Raw genomic sequence first — 17028 nt, forward strand, 5'->3', positions numbered from 1 at the left:
ATGCGAATTCCCCGTATCAGAGCATCTCAACTGCGATGGCGCAATACCAACGTGGGGTATTTACATAGCGAGATTCTGTAAGAAACACTGACCTACAACATTCTGTTTCAGACATAAACAAGAGCTCTGTAAATTATAGCACATACCTTGGGATCATAGGGACCACAAATCAAACAAAGGTTCTTCGAGGGAGGGTGTGTAAAGGGTTGTTCATGTATGGTTTGCCTTCATCGAAATTGTACAATCAAAGATCCTACACTACATGCATGGAGGACCTACTCGCGCAAACGAAAACAATTCGAAAGTGAATACATTCCGCAGGAATCTGCGTTGACGTTTTCAGTCGGAATCACTGTTTTAAGAGATCGTGGTTTAAGTCAACTTCGTTTTGGCCTCCTTTTTTTTTTATCTCTTACTGTGTCATGGTATTGTCAACTCATGAATGCTCAGAAATGTTCCTAATAGTAAATAGTTGTTGGTTTTTGTTTGTTTGTTTGTTTGTTTGTTTGTTTGTTTGTTTGTTTGTTTGGTCTTTTTTTTGGGGGGGGGAGGAGCTGGATGTGGTTTTACGACATAACTATACAAAAACACAATGATTTATACATGTACAATGTACTTGGTTTATACTGTGAATGTGGCTTTCTGTTTGCTTCTTAATAAATTAAACTGACCAAATGCATGGATAAATACATATACAATATCACATCGATAATAGATTGTTATACTGTTTACTGTATCACTACTACCACCACTACTACAACTATATTATACACAAAACAGTGAAATAATAAAAATGACAATAGTAGATAGTAGTTCTAGTACTAGCAGAAGTAGTAGTAGTAATAATTAATAATAACAATAATGATAATATTAATAATAAATAATGATTTTAATAATAATGATAATAATAATGATGATAATAATAATGATGATAATAATAATAATAATAATAATAATAATAAATACACCGTATTAATAACAATCATCATGATAATAATATTCATGATAATAATTGGCGCATAATAATGACGATTAAAAAGGATGAATGGAAGATTTACTAAATGTAGTAGGAGGCCTAAGAGTTGTCAAAGACATGTGTTGTCTTTGGGAACCAAATGGTCCTTTTATTTCAAAGTTTGCGGAAGATATCATTTCACTCATAGAGAATATCCCCTACGCACGGACTGTCCTGGATTAAATTCAAGATCAAGACTCAGTAAACATACAGCTGAACCGTCTGTTTTCATGAAAAGGTCAATAATATTATCACTTGTGATGAATTGTCCCACAAAATAAAATCTGTTCTTGCAATTCTTGTGGCTCATGCATGTCTTCATAAAGGTTTTATGGGTGATATTCATTATTCCGAATTTTTGCTATTCCGAAACACGTAAATTCCCTATACCTAGAGGTTCCTTAATATGAAAAAAAAAAAGAGTGAAAAAGAAATAGGGTTTGTTACTCCGAACATTTGTGGCATTATTCTGAAGGTTAATTAATGCGAAAATGAAATAAGGTAAGTTATTCCGTAATCTTATTCATCCAAGAATGAAATGAGGTTCGTTATTCCGGAGGTTCATTAACGCGAAAATGAAACAAGGTTTGTTATTCCGAAATTTCATGAATCCGAGAACAAAATGAGGTTCACTATTCTGTAGGTTCGTTCACCCTATACATGTCATGTGGCCGGGGCGCTTAATTAAGCTCCCCTCCCCCAGCATTTCTTGCGATGATATTGAAAATTTTTTTTTTTCTGAAATTTCATCATCATAACTCTTTTCCTTCACATCTTGCACACATCTTCAGACCCTATTCGCAACAAAAAAAAAAACAAAAAAAATGGAGGTGCGCTTGCAGACATACAGCTTACTTTTGTGACCAATGTCACGGAAAATGTAAATTTCCAATGACTTCTGTTTGTACTGTACAATGTATAGGTTTTACAAGATGTGTCAGATTATTTTCAGATAACATCCCTATTGGTTATCATGAACTATTCCAAACAAACAGAAATGATGAAAAACAAGAATAAAAAACAAAGAAATAAATGATGAATAATAAAAAATTATATAGGGTTAACCCGAAAATGAAATAAGATTTGCTATTCTGTAATTTTGTTTATCCAAAAATTAAACTGAGGTTTATTATTCCAAAGGTCTGTTCATTCAAAAATGAAATAAGATTTGTTATTCCGAAGGTCCATTAATCTAAAAATGATATGAGGTTCATAATTTATAAGAAAAGAAAAGAAGGCACGTCGTAACAGACGAAAAGAAATTATTTCCGGATTAACAAACATTCGGAATAGCAAACTTTCTTTCATTTTTGAATTATCGAACTTTCAAAATACAGAAACTTCTAGATAATGAATCTTAGGAACAGGGAATCTTCAAAATAATAAACCTAATTTCATTTTCAGTTAAACAAACCTTCAGAATAACAACGTACCTTCGGAATACCGAAATACATTAATTGGTTTTATACCTTCACACTGAGAGATGACAAACATTATGTTTTCCAGTTGTCCATCTGTCCATTCGTCTGTCCCACATTTTGTTACCGCGATTGCAGTAAAAGAAAAAAAAAAAGAAAGAAAGAAAGAATGCTAGAGCTTTGTTTATTTGTTTGTTCTCTTTTTTCTTTCTTGTACCACGACTAGGTGTAGATGCACTGATCAGAGATCTAGGTGAATATTCCCCAGTCACAAATTAAAGGCCATTTTTCTGCAGTAACTTAATTTTGAAATAATTATGTCTGTAATTAGGCATGAAAAATTTGCACCGCTTGTATTTCATAGAATAAATAAAAACTTATTTGCATAAAATGACAGTGGTATAAAGTCAAATGTCAATATCAAAGTTCATTGTATTTTTGCCTCCCTCCCCCCCCCCAAAAAAAAAAATATATATATATATATATATATATGCACTCCCACACCCTAACGATAATCTGCCATACCCACAACGAATTAGTTGCCCAAGTATGCTAGTGGGAAAAGGTCAGAGATTGAAGGTAAAGGGCAAAGATCATCAATTTGATTAGGAATGTCATTCTCTAGCCGCAACTTTGGCTAGGAATACCCAGTGGTAATATTATCTGATATAAGGATACGAAGGACAGAGATATTCTAGACTTTAGTTGTCTGAAATGACAGGGTTCACCAAAAATTAACTCAACTGACCAATTATAACATTATTTAGTGTAATAGAAACAAATAAAGTAGAGAAAATATTTCCCATGCACAGAGAATAGATTCAGTTTCTGGTGAGTGGTCAAGCTCAATGAGCTCCGTCAAAAATGTAGGTACGTTTATAAGGGACAATGTATTTACAGCATATGAAGTGGTTGTATGAGGAGTGTGGACACATCAGTCAGCTGTGCACAGCATTTGAGCTGAACTATATTTATAGTTCAAGTATAGTCCATTCACAAAGTCCACTGGCGTTTTGCAATGAATTTGGGTTCTGTTCAAACAATCAGCCTGTCAAACATAGACATTGGAAAAAAAAACCAACAACAAACAAAACAAACATAACACATAAGCACATGATAAATACAGGTCTAAGTAGAGATTTTTATTGCCATGTATATGTTATGCGACAAATCTCTCTTTATTTACATTGCAAACATTAATCTTCAGCAATATATATTCACCAAGTCTTGATATTTTAGGTGAATATGCATTTGAACTTTTAGAACAGATATTCAAATCTCCATTCACACATTCAATGAGATGTTGGAATGGTAAAACTGAACAAGATAAGGGAGGGACATGATAATACTTAAGATCTATCTGACTCACATGATAATGATGTCTTTAGTTAGCATCTGATACATACAGAAAATAATACAGCATCTTATACCTCTTCACACTATGTCCCATGGCAAGTTGCTACATTGTCAGCAATTCTGAACACATAAGAAATGTATTTGAATACTTGTACGGCAATGATTGAGAAAAAAAAAATCAGCCACAGAATACAAAGGCTATGTCCATTGACTTAACTTGTAACTGATAAATCAAATTTAGTCTTATGTACGTTGGTATGATTACTGTGTTTACACTTTTGTATATGCATGTAACTGTCACTTGTCGTACAATTGAGGTCAGGGGTAATTGGAAGTCAAAGAGCACAAAGTTATGACATATCCAACGGTACATGCATGCTCTCAATATTCTCAATACTCTTTTCAGTACTCTTTGTAATATCATACTGATATGAATTTACAAGATGGAACATTACTGTCATATCTGACCCATATGAACTGGGTTTACTCTTGTGGTACACACATATGAAAGAGTGGGGCGCATTTACATCATCATATTGAACATGGCAAGGTAGGTGTTTCACGAGGTTCGACATTCTCCAATTTCAGACGGCATTTTCATCTCTATGCTCCTCCTCCAGCAACACATTTTGCTCCTCCTGTGGAGGAGCGCTGGCATCTTCTCGTCTCGTTTCTTCATAGCGTGGATGAGATGCTTCCTCGTCCCTGCAAACAGTCAACGGTAAGTCGTCACGGAGGCGGTGACCATCCCCACCGGCCGTCATCGGATCTCGCCGAAGGAGGCGCGGTCCCGTTAGGGAGATGGCAATGGCCCCCAGAGGTGCAGTAATTAGTATCGACAGAACTGCCACGGTGAGAAGCTTCAAGGATTAACAGGAGGAAAACAAGAGAAATCTTGATATAAACCAGTCTTTGAACTTGATGAATGGAACTGTAATTAGATATAAAAGGATCATTGTATTCGATATGCTCTGTATGCTGCCACCAATAAAAAAAAAAAACCACAAAACACAAAAGCAATTTAAAAAACTGAAAAAAAAAACCACTGACCTTGATGAGCTTAAAATCTCAACCTGTTACAAGCAAAAGAAGCTCTTATTTGATGAATCAATTGGAAGTAAATTCATTCTGAACACTTCCATTTAACAATTGAACGAACGATCAAAGATGAAACCACACATATAATATAACTCATCTGAGGTGAATCAAGTGAAAAATAATAGAATTAGCTCACATCTAAGCTTGTCATTGATGCTGATTGCTAAAGTCCGTGGGAACTAGATGTGCCATCTCGAAATCATTAAACTTCACATTACAAATACATGATGCTGAAATAAAGCTAGTATAGTATATCAAAGGTAGTCCTGATACGACAAACTCAACACCAACGATAATAGAAGAAAAGAGAAAAATCATTATCTACAGAAAAAATTTCTATTTCAGAGGAAAGCAATTTGATGTTATCTTGATCTGTCTGAATGCACTATAACTGAGATAACTGTTATGTTGAAAGCCTACCAGTGGATATAATAAAGGCTTCCCAATATTCTGGGATTATTGCAATACTGAATATGATTTCACAATACATGTATATACACTTGAGGATGTATGTTAGGATTTTTTGTTATTTTCATTTCACATGGCCCCTTTTTGGTGCAGGGTCAGATGGGCTTCCAGGCCTCCACAAATTGAAGTTAAACAATGAAATATATGAATGAATTACACATACCTGTATGCCATATGTCTCAAATTCCTCACCAGCCCCACGTTCCCTGGCAGTGTCCAGCGCAACAGACCCAATAGCAGCCTGCAGGAGGATGGTACCAGTGTGTCAACAGAAAGGCCAATGGCACAAAGAACTGTAGTACACTGTATTACTAAATTCATGGCCAAAAAAGAAAGCTAAAACAAACCATGGGGATTGAAAGACACATGCAGAAAGAAAATAGATGATATACAATGACAGAATAGAAGAGTAAAGGGCCTATCTCACAGGAGGAGACTTTGTCGCGACTCTTGCGACTCTAAAAGACCAAGAAATGGCTTGTGCTCTGACCAAGAAAGAAACTCTTGCGCGACGTTCGAGACGTCTCCAAACGAGATGACAACTTTAATCGCCTGAAAGTCGCAAACAGGTCGCTGCAATGTTGCCGAACCTACAACGAGACCACTTCTCAATTGCTGAGACATCTCTGACATCTCTGCGCCGTCTCCGCTAGATCGCCAATGGGTCTCTGCAAGGTCTTGGAGAGACATCGCGGACAAAATTTGTCTCTGGAACTTGGCTGCGACTAAGGAGACATCTCATAGATGTTGCATCAACGTTGCGCGACCTCTCCGAAACAAGATGGAGACTGGAAAAAGTCTCTGAAAATATAGAACAAGTTTGATTCTCTCGCAACTTTCCAGAGAGCAGGCTAATCTCCAGGAGACATCATGAAGATGTCTCCACTATCACCCCGCAACCAGTGAGACCCGAGTTGCCACCAGGTCTCCAAGCCAATGAGATACCCACTTAAGAGTGAAAGAGCAAGGTAAAAAGAGACAGATGGACAGACAAGTAGAGAGTCTGAAGGACATAGGGAAAGTTACACAGTGTTAACATTCCTCTCCTTTGCATGTCAAACTCATGAAATGGCCGACATATTAAAAGTAGAGCTTATACATGTTAAAATCATGCAATAAAAAAACTTCACTGGACCAAGCTGAAAAAGGATGAAAGACAATATTTTCACACATTCTGACAAACATCTGATGATTTTTTTTCCCTAGCACTGTGTGGGAACAACTTCTAGTATATTGATGCCAGATGGCACTGGCAAATTCTGAAGAACAAGACTAGATCATGAACTATTCTTTTGCAGGAAAAAGAAAAATATATTCTGTGATAGTAATAATCTTGACGCAGTACATGTACAAGAATTTCATTGTGCTCTCTAAACTTTCTTTTGCAAATTCTAAGACTGATTACAATTCTGAAGCATACCTGTACAGTTGCCTTTGGTAGCCATGCCAGAGAGATGAAACATTTCTCTTTCAGTGTTAATCCTGCTCGGGTGACAGCTAGGCCTGACATTACCATTCTGACACAGAGTCCTATTAACAGCGTGGCAAGGCCCAAGCCTATTGAAAACAAACAAACAAACAAATGAAAAAAAAAAAAAAACAGGATCAGTCACAGTGAGTGATGATAGTAAGAAACAATGCTATCTTTCAAAAGAAAAAAAAAAGTTCAAACAATTATGTATACATCACAGGGAGACGTGATGTCATAAGAGAACAGTCAATTCATCATTGTGGGGAAAGTGCCATCTATTGAAAGAAAGTACAAATAATGATGTATGAGGACAGAGATACACATAATGAGGTCATGTGACTAGTTTATGGAGACACATGATTGCAATCATTTAAAAACAGTCCATAAAGGGCTCAGATCTACTGAAAGAAAGTAGGCCTACATATGATGATTTATGATAAAAATAAAAACACTAATGAGTCTTTATTTCTTAGGTTGCCTAATCAGTTCCATCACTAAATCATTTGAGAGAAGTGTGGCATGGCTTAGAGTTAATGGAAAATAAGAACAAATAGTGATGTGCAGGAACCACAATAATTCTCAATTCTTAAAAAATGTTACATTTTCATTTCATGAAGCTATATATTCCCATCAAAGAATTAATACAGTTCAGTTGTATACCAACAGTAGCTGGATCCAGATATGAAATAGCAACCTCAGCACCGATCAGTCCGAACAGCAGCGGCTCAAAGAGGATCCACACATACGACAGCATTTGGTCTATGGCTTCCTGAAACAAAGCAGCCAACATGACAAGATGTCAATCAATGATGTTTTTCACCTATTGTTCCTTTTTTTATTTTCTTTGACAAAAAAAAAAGTGTGGCCATGCCCCAGTATAACTGAGAGAACTTCTACAGACTATGTGGAACCAATCATGCTCTCGAAAGAGTTTACCAGCATTGAACGTGAACCTTTTTAACTATACAACACATGCCAATTGGCACATATGATAGATCAACTACTTCAGGCGTATAATGCTATTTAACTTGACATCTGGCATTTATGTTATTTTCTGGTTCCTATCACAATTGCTTTTTCCATGTGACTGCATATTGGTATCATTGCATTAGATGACAAATCCATTCATGAATTCATTCACATCTTTTAATTTCAAATATTGAACTAAACCATGCAAGATTGTCTCACTTTACATTTTCATTGAAATGTGTTCAAGTAGGAAACAAACAGGAAGATTATGTAATAAATTCTTGACTGAATTATGTTTTGGCAAAGAAGCACAATGAAACATAGACGCCAGAGTCTATCCTTACTTTTTCTGCCTTCCACCTGTGTCCTGCTATAAATGCCATTGTCAAACACCCAAGGGCACCAGCGCCTGGAAAATGGGCCGCTCCACTCCCAAAGATGGCAAAGGTACCACCATAAATGAGCAGTAGAAAGCGTTTCCGTGGTAACCATGTCTGTGAAACAGGATGTGTATCACAATGAATGGGTTATGAGGAAGGAAGAAATGGACACCAAAGAATGTACCAACAAGGATGTAAAGAATATACTTTTACGACTCATCAATCAAAGAAAGGTTTATATACGAGCATATATCCTATGAGAGTTTGATGAACAGAATGTAGCTTATATCAACGTAATAAATTATGTCTTATCATGAAATAACTTGTCTTCCTTTGTGCAGCATTGTGATGATACTTTTACTTTGAGAGAAATTACACATCATAAAATGAAATAGGAACACACAATTAAAGGTTATCAACACTAAACTGATTCACAATGACATTTCAACAAGTTCTTCTCACGGATGAATACACACTTAGTACAATACAGGTATTAGGTGTTAATAAAATGTCTGGGGTTCAATAGATTCTCTGCACTCATTGCTAGATGGTAGCTTTTCTGTAATGCTACCAATCTTCTACATAGATTTTGGAATGTGTGCTGAGTTACTACCATACCATTTGTTGTCTTAAATAATCTCACTACAATAGTATTCCGTTCTGCTTGAGCAAATTAACCTCAGAACTTGATTAAAATCAGGCATCATAACTTGCCCACTTAAAAGCATTGGCCTAGAAGATTTATTCTAACTAGAAATGGTGAGTCATTCTATGTTCACTTTATTCTAATGTGATATTTAGGGTAGATAAAACAGCTGGTTTTAATTCCAAGAATAAGGAAAGACATCTTTTAATAACTTAAAGTAAACATTTGCACAGCATTCCATCTCTTATGAGACACCAAAAAATGGGCAGATTCAGCTCAAGTTCTGATATGTAATACACAGTAGTGCCAACATTCATCTACTGAAAGGTTTGACCTTTTCACAAAATAATTCAGAATTATGCATGCAAAGCTTTTTAAACAACTACAGAGAAAAAACAAACAAACCTGGTTTGAATCTGGGAGAAACCATAGGAGAAGACCAGCTACACATCCATACAAGACTCCCATCAACAGTTCAAGTGGTCCCCTAAATATACTATAAACAAGATTGCCTGCAGGACACATCAATGTGTAGAAGTAACAAGAAGACAAGGAAAAGTTCTGATGCACTTTTATTCAAATTCATCCCATGGAATATGTGTTACCTACAGCAAAAAGTCCTGCCTTACATCTTCAGATCAGGGTAACTACATGTCAACTTAATGGAACCATTCTTCTTATTCTCTCACAGAGACAAAAAGGCACACAAAAATTGAATGCTGTATTCCTCAGAAACATCATGCTTCTGCAATTGCTTTTTGTCTCCTACCATTTGTAAGTAAAAAAAAACAAAAACACAACAAACAAAGAAAAAATGAAACTGAATATAACAAAACAAAACAAAACTGTTTGCTTGCCTTCTTTCATAACTGGTTACAACAGTTTTGCCACCAAATTGAAACCTGCTCATAACTATGAACAACAAGTAAACTTCTGACTGCAATGAACAAGGTGATGATCCATACCTTGCACCTGTAGCAATATTATGGCTAAACCATACATTCAGAAAAAAAGAAAAAATATATATATATATATATATATATATACAGTCAACTTCGGATACCTCGACGTCGGATAAGCCGAATATCACTTACCTCGGGGGCAAAATGAAAGTTCTGATTGTTCCTATGGAGTTTCCGTGTATTAAAATTCGCGTAGCTCGAAAGAAATAACTCGAAGTTCGGTTACCTCGAAGTGAAATCTACTGTCCCGATCTTAATTAACTTATTGTTTTTTCCAGCATGTAGCTCGAATCGAATTGCAACATCACTCAGCATCTCCGAAAGCACGCGTGGACAGCGAAGAAGACGTCACAAATCTTTTCACACTCGACTGTAAATATTCCCGACCAGAACAATCGCGCGCCCAAAGAAATACCCGGTACACAGCTGACAAGAAAAATCCCCAACACCTACCTACATACGTACACGGTATGCACATAGCACCCTTGCCAATGGAGTGCTTACGGTAGCACTACGCTCTGCCCATCATCTTCTTTTCTTTAACCACTGTGTTTTAATTCTTGATCATGATAGTCATACCGCGCGCGTAGATTTCTCAACCGTCGTGGCGCACCTGCGTAGGTTTTTGGTGTTGACAGTTATATCTTTGGCATTAATCACGGTCCACTGTCCAAACATCGATCTCCTGCGTAGTGCCCTTTTAAAAACTTTTTTCTTTTTGCCTTTCACGAAGTATGTTTCATTTATTCTTCCCCGAGAACGCAAGCACTGATTTTTTTTTTCCAGCAATGCGATTATGAAAATATTGTGGAATATGATGTGGAAGTATAGGCCGAGCATAATAAAGAATAGAATAGACAGGGCTCCACACTAACTTTTATCGGGCCACCAGTATCACTGATTTTTATTTTTTGGTGGTCGAATTTACTCGAAATTAAAATTAGAAAATCCAATCATCTTATTTTGTGTTTTAAGATTTAGCAAACAGGCGTATAGATTATTATAAAAGTTGATGCCTAAAAATTTAGGAGGTCAAAACTTACGTTTGAAATGAAAAAGTGGGAGCATTTGCCGACATCTGTTAGCATCCGACATTTGTTTTAGCATTGTAAAGAGCCGAAAGTTACCGTTATTCATTTCTTATATTGTAAAAGCAATCATCCAACATTTATTAGTCTGTTAGCACCTTACGGAGCCGAATATTACCGTTAATCATTTTTAAATGTAAAAGCAAACAACCGACATTCATTTTAGCATCTTACGGAGCTGAATGCTATCCTTATCCATTTCCAAACGTGAAAGCAAACATCCGCTATTTGTTTCAGCATCTAACTGAGCGGATTAATACTGTTAATCATTTCCACATGTAAAAGCAACAATCTGTCATTTATTTTTGCGTCGTACGAAGCAGAATATTACCGTGATTCATTTCAAACATACGACATTTGTTTTATCATCGAACGGAGCCGAATTTTACTGCTGTCCACTTCCGAAAGTTAAATGAATCATTCTGACAATATTATTTTATCATCGTACGGAGCCGAATGTTAACTGTTTTTCATTTTTGAACGTCGAAGCTGACATCAGACGTTTATTTTACCATCAAACGTAGCTGAATATTACCGTTATTCATTTCGAAATGTAATAGCAAATATCCAATACTTTTTTTAGTATCATATGGGGCAGAATATTACTGCTATTCACTTTCAAACATGCCAAACGTAAAAGCAATATGTATTTTAGCATCTTCCGGAGCTGAATGTTATTGCCATTTACTTTCGATCGTAAAAGCAAACATCCAGCATTTATTTTATCATCGTAAGGAGTTCAATGTATTGTTACTCATTTCCGAACGTCAAAGCAAACATCAAACATTAATTTTACTATTGACCGCAGCTGAATGTTACTGTTATTCATTTCGAAATTTAAAAGCAAACATCAGACAGCTATTTTAGCATCGTATGGAGCAGAATGTTACTGGATCTTCCGAACATAAAAGCGATCATCTGACATTTATTTCAGCATCTTCCGCAGCCGAATGTTATTGTTATTTCCTTTCGAAAGTATAAGGAAACATCCGACACTTATCTAACCATCGTACGGAGTTGAATATTGATTTTCATTTCCGAACGTCAAAGCAAATATTCGACATTTATTTCAGCGTCTTCCGGAGCCGAATGTTGTCCTTAATCATTTCCGAACGCAAAATCAAATATCTGACGTTACTGTCGTTAGTTTTAGCACCATACGGAGCTGAGTCTTATCGTTTTTCATTTCCAAAAGTATGAGCAAACATCCGACATTTATTTTAGTATCTTACGAGACTTACGGAGCCGATTGTTACCGCTGTTCATTTTCAAAAGTAAAGGCAAACATCCGACTTTTTTTTTGGTGGCGCGATAGGGCCACCAAAATCTTCATTTCTGACATTTTGATTTCAATTCCGATTTTCATTCAATTCATTCACATAAAAGTCGACTCAATTCCAAGTGACAAGCATGCAAACAATCGGTAGGCACTATAACAGATACCATGTTGAACATCGATAAACGTCGGATAAGTCGAAGAAAATTCGACGTTCGTACGCGTACCTCGAATTTCGCGTACCTCGAATTTCACGTACCTCGAACCATTTTCTTCAGTCCCGACGAATTCGAGGTATCCGAAGTTGACTGTATATATATATAAATGGTCAAGCCTTGCTTTTATTTTCTCTACGGAAATGTCTTTAATAGTTGCACAGATTCTACCTGCCTTCTCAATTACACAACAACTTTAAGACAAAGAATATGGCAACCTTGCATTATCACTAAATGCTTCATCCTATGCTATATTGCATTCAGAATTGTTAGTTCTGTACTGTTTTTGTTTTGTTTTGTTTTTTTCTTTCTGGGCATATATTGTCTGCTAACAGTTTTTGGAATTTGTGCCACTGTAAAAGTGGAAGTTTTTGCTTTGCGGAAATTTTTTCCCATTTCGCACAACCAGAAACCAGCGTGAAATAAAACAACATGTGAATATTTTTGCATGTCATATGTTCCACTAATAAATGTCTCGATTCTGCGGAATTAAAACCACGCGAAATTCATCTTACCCAGCCGAGCACGAAAAATTACTCACACAAAAATAATCACTTTTATAGTATCTCGATAAACACTACATACACAACATTTGAACCATTTTGCTCTGGTGAGCTTAAAATCATACAAGTTGGCAATTCTGGATCCCCTTTCTCACTACTGTACATACCTGTTGCAAAAGCAGCCCCTAGAATAACCCCAAAAGCACCAATGGCAAGCACATCATCACAACTGGCAGCAGCAATAACCAGAGTAGGAATCCCCTGCCTGACCCCATAACCTTTGGCCTGGAGGGCCAGCAGAGAGGGAACAATTACAGCTGGAGTTACTGCACCTAGAACAAATCTGAGCACAGAGAGAAAATAACAGATAGCACCAGTGCATTTTATGGGAGCAAACATACTGAAATGCATATTGTTACTCTTTGGTCACGACTGTACCTTCAACACAGCTTATTTCTACATCAGGACCAGTTTCATGAAGATGTCTGTAATTGTTAGGCAATGCGGCACTTGAAGTTACTGCAGGCAAAGATAAAATGCTCAGGGGTGATTGGGTGCTTTCAAACTGCTGTCATAGTAAGTAAAATAATTGAAGGTTGCAGTACATGTAATTACAATAGTCACAATAGCCCTCTTTGTGATAATGGCCTTATCATGATCCTTTGCAATATGCATTGCTCTCTCTCTCTCTCTCTTTCTCTTTCTTTGAAAGGTTGACAGAATCTTTATACATATCACACTACACATTTTGACCTGTGTGACATGTTAATCACTTTCTGGCTAAAACTTGATGAAATGACAAGTAGCAAAGGCCATTAATTTAGCACGGTATGTAGTTCCAGTGTGCCTTTAAGCTGTGGATACTTGGTTTCAAGAGACATGAACTTCTCTTTCTCCTACTAGCTCTACATACTAATATGTCTGAAAGCATTTCTTCTATTGCATCTTTCAGCATTCTTCTTCTTCTTCTTCTTCTTCTTCTGTTTATTCTGCATCCTTCAGTCCTGAAGATTACTGCAGATTACTGCATTCTCCTAAATGCTAACTGTAAATCCACCAAGCGAATCATGAGGGCTTGTGAATGGACATAAGGTGGCAAGATGCATGCTACAGAAATGTTTTCATCTCATGTGATTCCTAAGACAGGATGTACAGTGAATGCACATTACTTACCCCAGCATGAAACCCCAGGGCCAGGGGAACCCCAGCAGAAAGTGCGACACCACTGCTGCTGTGCAGGCCTCAGCGATGCACGGCAGGCAGCACAAGCGCACACAGACGATGCTTAGTCGCTTGAGGGCGCCAGCATCTAGGCCAATCCCAGCCTGGAGAAGGATGACGACCAACGCCATCGCTCGCAGTGATGATGACCACTCTGGGTCAATGTCCTCTGCCACATTGATCACAGGGATGTTACGAAGAAGGAAGCCCACTATCAGCATGCCTGAACATATAATGTCCCAAGGAAAAAAAGAAGTATAACTGTGACTTGGCTAAAATATGAGGTAAAACATTCACTTATTTGCATTATGAGTGCCAGACAGAAAAAAAAAAGAGATCGATATCTTAGCTGAACAAGGCTAAATGAAAACTTAATTTACATACGTATCCTGATATAGTGGCTGTCAACACTACACACACACACAAAAGTGTTACATGGTACATACACTTGTCATCATGTCAATATACAATTGTACATATTGCTAGTATGTTATAGTGTATATTAAATCATCTATTAATAACAGTTATGCACTTTGCACTCAATAAATGTCCAAAAACACTATTTCATTAATATTTTTACATGACAATATTTATCTTGAATCTTAAGGATGCTACAACTTGTTTGAACAGGTTCAATACCTAATAAGGCAGGAAGCTTGATCAGTTCAACCAGGGCGCCCCCAACTTTGCAGGCAACCACAAGGACAAAGAGAGCAAACAGATTTCCTCCAGGCAACGCTGCAGCACCAGTAACTGACCAAAGCACTGCCCAGGTTAGTGTCACTGTCAAGAGTAGTAGCATCCACTGTGAGACACACCCATGGGGAGGGCACATGAAGGCATATTTCAGTCTCTCACATCGTGAGGCATGCTGGGGTAGTGGGTTGAACTCAGTGAGGCATGGTTTGCACACTCTAAGACATAATGTTAACAGCTTCTGGCATCGCTGGGATTTCTGTTGTGCTTCAGCTCCATGTATGGCGGAATTTTCGCCGGTACCTTCTTTGTGTTGGCTGGATGATGCATTCCTGTCTGACCTGCTAGATCCGATTCTGTCAAATTCCAGTGTTTGCTGCTCTGAGAGTTGACGAGCCTCCATGGACAAGCCATCCTCATCTTGAAGACTGTATTGTGCTAACTGTGAAGGAGGCGGCTGCCTGCTGCTCCATGGATTGACAGTTTCTAGGCCACTCATCTCGATGCTTCAACTTGTGTCATGGCATGAATAAAAGAATAACAAAAAAAAAAAATCATGAGAACAACTTAGGGTTTACTACAAATATGAAGTAAATTGGCACTAATGTACTTTTGTGTTTCAGGGCCGGCAGAGCATTTTCAAATGGGGGGGGGGGGGGGGGGGCAAAAAAAAAGGCCTTCAGCGCAACTTCTCATTCCACTTCCGGGCTACTTCAGCTGACAAGCAAAAAAAAAGGGTCTACAGCTCATATTTTTCCTTCCACTTGCGGGTTTCTTCAGCTGACAAGCAAAAAAAAAAAGGTCTTCAGTGCAAAAATATAACCTTATTACCGTGCTCGCACTTTAAGGTCTCTATTTCTTTCTTTCTAGTGCCACTTACGCACTTTGGGGTAAAAAAGTGGGGGCCCAAGTGGTGACGCCTTATGTATTCCTTTGAATGGTGCAACAACAAAAAAAAAGTGGGGGGGGACCCTCCCCCCCCCACTTATTACATTAGAATTCGACTAGTATAATATGTATATGCTACAGTACACTCCTTTCAAGTAACTCAAGCTAAAAATCAATGTAAAAATGATTTATGACAAGTTAATGAACTATATAGGTTGAGAAATGCAGTTCCTAGCTTAAGAAGAGCACACATAACCACAGTAAACTTACAGGCACAGGCCACAGCTCACAGATAGACAGAGTCAGCATTGCATGGTCATACTGTTCGACTGAGAATTGCTGAGCTGAGCTGAGTAGTGAGACAGGGACAGACAGTTTCGTTTAATAATTAACCTATCTAGATTTATATTTCAGAATCTACACCTAGATATGCGTATTCAAATTACTTAGAATAATTAGATTTTTAAAGCTTAACTCAGCACAATGTCAAAATACCATCACGTATCGGATTCTCAATGCAAACCTTCGCAGCCAGCCCGAAGAGTTCGGGCTGGACGCAGCTCGCGCAGTTCAGTTTATTTAGAGCGTTGCCACTAACGTTACCAGCATGAATGTGAGCGATTGGGACTAAGGAGTAGGTCTTTACGAGATTTAAGAAGGCCGTCGGTAATATTTCAAAACTATCACCCTCGGAGAAAACAGAATAAATAAGCTAAACTTACGTAAGTTAAGTCGAAGAAGGTCTTGCACAGAAGTTATAACGGCGGATCATCTTTCATTGCTCAAAATGTATTTTTTGACTTCATTCGATGTTACGGCAGCTGAACCCACAGAACTATATAGGTAGAATGATCAAGTGGGGTCTGAAAGCATAGCCAGCGCACGCGATCTCCGCCATTTTGGTTAGTCTTTTGTTACGTCACGGCTAGCGTGCGCAGAACAGGGTTTGCAGAGTTGCAGTTTAGCGCGCGCAGGCCTTCGCTGACTTTTTTTTTCTTCTTTTTTACCTCCCCGTGTTCATCGCAAGCCGTGACGTAACAAAAGACTAACCAAGTGGGGGCCCAAGTGGTGACGCCTTATGTATTCCTTTGAATGGTGCAAAAAAAAAAAAAAAGTGGGGGGGGGGGACCCCCCCACTTATTACATTAGAATTCAACTAGTATAATATGTATATGCTACAGTACACTCCTTTCAAGTAACTCAGTTCGGGAAACCCACTCACAAGGGGGGCCCCTCCTTATAAGTAACCCGTCCCCCTTATAAGTAACCCCGTCCCCCTTATAAGTAACCCCCGGGGCACCCCTTATAAGGAGTCTCCACGCTTTTTTGCAATGCAACGCGAAAATGAAAGGACTGCG

General features: G+C 37.8%; 1 protein-coding gene across 2 annotated transcripts; it reads right to left on the minus strand.

The window, feature by feature from the left end:
• Positions 1–3564: 3564 nt before the first annotated feature.
• Positions 3565–16504, minus strand: LOC140229232 (sodium/hydrogen exchanger 9B2-like). Of its 2 annotated transcripts, XM_072309508.1 has the most exons (11): positions 16393–16445; positions 15941–16019; positions 14726–15294; positions 14039–14309; positions 13033–13208; positions 9227–9333; positions 8140–8289; positions 7487–7595; positions 6776–6912; positions 5519–5596; positions 3565–4649 (listed from the first exon to the last, which is right to left on the minus strand). In XM_072309508.1, exons 3-11 carry the CDS (start codon positions 15279–15281, stop codon positions 4374–4376), a joined length of 1860 nt encoding a protein of 619 aa, XP_072165609.1. In that variant the 5' UTR covers positions 15282–15294; positions 15941–16019; positions 16393–16445; the 3' UTR covers positions 3565–4373. The 2 variants fall into 2 exon arrangements, with proteins under 2 accessions (XP_072165609.1, XP_072165608.1); XM_072309507.1 differs by lacking the exon at positions 15941–16019 and having other exon boundaries at positions 16393–16504.
• Positions 16505–17028: the final 524 nt, after the last annotated feature.

The sequence above is a fragment of the Diadema setosum genome, chromosome 5 (genome assembly GCF_964275005.1).
Source record: "Diadema setosum chromosome 5, eeDiaSeto1, whole genome shotgun sequence".
Lineage (NCBI taxonomy): Eukaryota > Metazoa > Echinodermata > Echinoidea > Diadematoida > Diadematidae > Diadema > Diadema setosum.

What these genes read in the sequence shown, in the direction of transcription:
- LOC140229232 (XM_072309507.1), bottom strand. Translation starts at nt 15,281, where the DNA reads ATGAGTGGCCTAGAAACTGTCAATCCATGGAGCAGCAGGCAGCCGCCT. An exon ending in CAAGCTTCCTGCCTTATTAG is followed by an intron (nt 14,310 to 14,725) that starts GTATTGAACCTG and finishes TTATATGTTCAG; the next exon opens with GCATGCTGATAGTGGGCTTC. An exon ending in TTGAGACATATGGCATACAG is followed by an intron (nt 4,650 to 5,518) that starts GTATGTGTAATT and finishes TAATCCTTGAAG; the next exon opens with CTTCTCACCGTGGCAGTTCT.